We start from the raw sequence: 3,666 nt of genomic DNA on the forward strand, positions 1-3,666 counted from the left end.
TTTACTACAAAGGCAATACATTTTCTGTACAAAATACCACTTCTAGGAATTGCCAGTAACTGTAAATCAGTCAATTGCTCTCAGCTATCCCAGATATATCACTTTTGTTACAGTAATACTCTAGGTGCATGAAGACTCCTGCATCTTACTAACTTATTTACATTGTACACATTCAACCCCATTAGCACAGGTTAGAAAAATAGAGGAGTAAAAATGATGCTGTAAAACAAATACATTCAATTTAATGACAGGTACTTCTTCCACGAACTGATAAAATACAGACATCTTTGCTGAAATTATAAACATTAATAAAATGTGCCAAAATGTATTGCATTTTGTTATGGAAGTGCATTTATCTATAGTCATTTCACTTCAACTTTCCTTTTACTTTTCTGAAACTCCAGGTACTCTTTTCAGATTTTTCACACAATCTTTACCTTTGGAAAGGCTGTGAACCTGACACTGCAATGCCCCTTCAGTTTTTAACTTTTCTTACTTAGGCAAAAATCCCTCTGTTGTCAATAGTATTTTATACTATTATCTATACTTACAGTCATCTTAAAGAGAAATGACATTTAGTTCTACCTTGCATTGTTCATGATAATGCAGTTTATTTAATGCTAAAGAATAAAAAGGCAATCAATGTATGGGGCCAAATGCTGCTCTGAGCTACTCCATAAGATGTGATGCAGCCAGTGGAATTGTACAGGTAAAAGTAACTGCAAAATCTAGCTCATGGTCTTCAAATGTAACACGGACTGACAGCAAAAATTCACAGCTATGATCTTGCTAAATAAAACCCCAACAGCTTTGGACTCTGCAAACGAAACCTTATGAATTAACTAAAACTCTGGAAAGTGATGCCAAATTATGGTTGTATGTGGTCTAAGTTGAATTTGTGTGATCTCTTTCCTTGTTATGTGCTAAACAAATACTTCTAACCAACAACACCAGAGCCACCACTAAATTCCGTACAGAAAGATCTTTGTGTCAGTGGTTTGCTGCAAGGAGAAAAAACTTCACATTCTTCTCACATGGAAGAAAAACAAAAAAAAGGATTCATTCTCCCTTTCCCTCCTCCCCCTCTCTCTTTCTCTCACACACACCAGGCATCATTTCACCAAGGCATCAGTCTTTCAGAGTTACTAAGGAGATTTCAGGATATGAATGCGCCTGACAATCCTGAGCTGCCTCAGTGCAAAGACAAAACATGCTCCAGGGAAAAAGATTTTCAAGCCAGAACAGTCTGTCCCATTTCTTGAACTCCAGCCTCGCAAGTGCACCGTTTGCCTCATTAGAACTAATGCTACTCGCTCACTCAGCCCGACGCTGCTGCCATGAGCAGGAGGTGTCCAAGCTCCCCAGTTTCCGAGGAAGGCGCTGAAATAACCCCCCATGGTTACTCCTAAGAAGATGAGGTAACATTGCCCGAAGACATGATGGTTTCAGGATGGTCACCGTCCTCCTTCTGTGGGTGTGAGGAGTTGTCAGACTTACTCCGGCTGAACTCCATCCCCCCAATGATTGGCCTCTTGAATTTGGTCCCAGAATCTGCTGGGGGACATTTGCAGCAGCACAAGATCTTGATGAAAGCCCTCCGCATCTCTTTGTTTGTCAAGGTGTAGATGATAGGGTTCGTGGCTGAGTTGAGCACGGCCAGTACTAAGAAGTACTCTGCTTTATAGAGGATTGGACAGGACTTCACTTTACACCCCACATCCAGTAAAAGCAGGATGAACAGGGGAGCCCAGCAGGCAATGAAGGCACTCAGGACTATGATCACTGTCTTGAGCAAGGCCAGTGACTTTTCTGAGCTCCTTGTAGCTTTGGTAATGTTTTTCCGAAATGTCAGCCTGCGGCTCCTAGTCCTCACCATGGAGTAGATCCTGCAGTAGAGGACAACAATAGATAGCAAAAGGCCAGTGAAAACGGTTGTGCAAAAGAGAATATAGTGCTTGTGGTAGAGAGGCAGCACGGTGGAGCAGTTGGACAAGAGGCTGATGCAGTTCCAGCCCATGATCGGGAGTCCCCCAAGGATCACGGAGATGACCCAGCAGGCACTGATCAGCCGGAAGGAGCGAAAAAAAAATGTGGAGCTTCATCTTCAACATGGTGATATATCGCTCGATGGCAATGGCCAACAAGCTGAACACGGATGCTGACAAGGCAACAAACATGCTGCCTTCTCTCACAAACCACTGGGAGGGGGTGAGGCTATAGGTTTTGTGCCCAGATAGCAGGAGGTTGGCAGTATAAGCCACACCAGCCAGCAAGTCTGAAAGAGCCAAGTTCCCAATGAAATAGTACATGGGTCTGTGAAACTTCTTGGTTTTCCAGATGGTAAGCAAGACAAAAATGTTCTCTAAGATTATAAAGCAGCAAATGATGATAAAAACCACCGACGACACTTTTATTCCACTGTCCACATTCTCATTTAGCTTTCCCGTGTAATTATAATGCTCTTTGATGACATAGTTGACATCAGTGTTGGCGAGGTTGCTGACGACCTTCAGCGGAGCAGTGGTGCTCATGGTGCTGCCTCCCCACGGCCACCAGACGGTGACACCGACTGCAAACCCCGTGGCTGCCCCGCAGCCTGCCCGGACTGCTGCACAGCCTCAGAAACCGCAGCCCTGAGAACGAGAGGCACAAAGCCCGGAGTTAAAAGCAGAAAGGCAAACAATGTAACAAATGATAAAGGGTTTAAAATAATCTGCTATTTTAATTGGGTATCAGAGTCATAACTGCATTCACACATGGATCAGTTTCATTCAGCTGCTAAAATGCATTTAAAAGATGGTTAGGCATATTCAATAGGTAAAGCTAGTAAGATGAAAAAAGTTCTGTCATGCAGAGGTGAACAGGTAAACTGGAGTCAGCAAGGACTGCATTACTGGACTTCTTCCAACATGAAAGACCTCAAAGCTCCCCAGCAATAAGTTCTAGCCTTTTTCTTCAGTAGGAGACACAACTTGCAATACAATAGCAGAGATTTAAAAAGGGAAAGGGCTTGATTTGATTAAACTCCAAATGCATGAAAGCCTGCACAGAAATTACTTGACAGGAGACCTGTATTCTCCTCCATTAATGAAGTCTGAATACACTTTGGAAGGGGATAGTTATGCAATTTACTGATGCCATCTTGAACAGTGGTAAACTCACTAATGTATACACAAATAAGAGATCATCTCAAAGCTGTAAACAGGTAAGGGGTGCCCTTACTAAACACGGGTAAGAACATGCTTTACAAAACCCACAGCAGTAAAAAGTTTGGAAAAGCAAGAAAAATACATAATTAAGCTAGAGAGCAAGCCCATTCCATGGATCTACAACAAAGAATGCAAAAAACCCCCTTGCATTTAAATAACTAGTACTGCAAGCTTCTGAAACGGGCATGATTAAGGAATACAGATCTAGAGGAAACTCCCTTTACACAGAAAGTATTTCTAGTGGACATTCCAAAAAAGAATTAAAGCTGTGTTCTCACGCAAGGAACGAACAGGCAGAGTGGTTAAATCACGGCCGAACCGGGGCAAAGCAGGAGGTGCGAAGCCAGTGGGCTCAGCTCCCGGCTCTGTTCCCCCTCCAGCCCGCACCGCTCCCGGGCACCAACTCGCCGCGCTCCCGTCCCGCACGGCTCCCGGCGGGGCACGGCGGGCACACACC

At 43.8% G+C, this 3,666-nt stretch overlaps 1 protein-coding gene across 1 annotated transcript; it reads right to left on the reverse strand.

Annotated features, from left to right (window-relative positions):
- Positions 1-1,118: 1,118 nt before the first annotated feature.
- Positions 1,119-2,629, reverse strand: LOC103799288 (sphingosine 1-phosphate receptor 1-like). The gene is given in 2 exon segments (XM_009071595.1): positions 1,119-2,090; positions 2,092-2,629. Coding segments are annotated over 2 exon segments (1,125 nt in total). The 5' UTR covers positions 2,532-2,629; the 3' UTR covers positions 1,119-1,405.
- Between the last annotated feature and the right edge of the window lie 1,037 nt (positions 2,630-3,666).

Source organism: Acanthisitta chloris, unplaced genomic scaffold (assembly GCF_000695815.1).
Source record: "Acanthisitta chloris isolate BGI_N310 unplaced genomic scaffold, ASM69581v1 scaffold45153, whole genome shotgun sequence".
Taxonomy (NCBI): Eukaryota; Metazoa; Chordata; class Aves; order Passeriformes; family Acanthisittidae; genus Acanthisitta; species Acanthisitta chloris.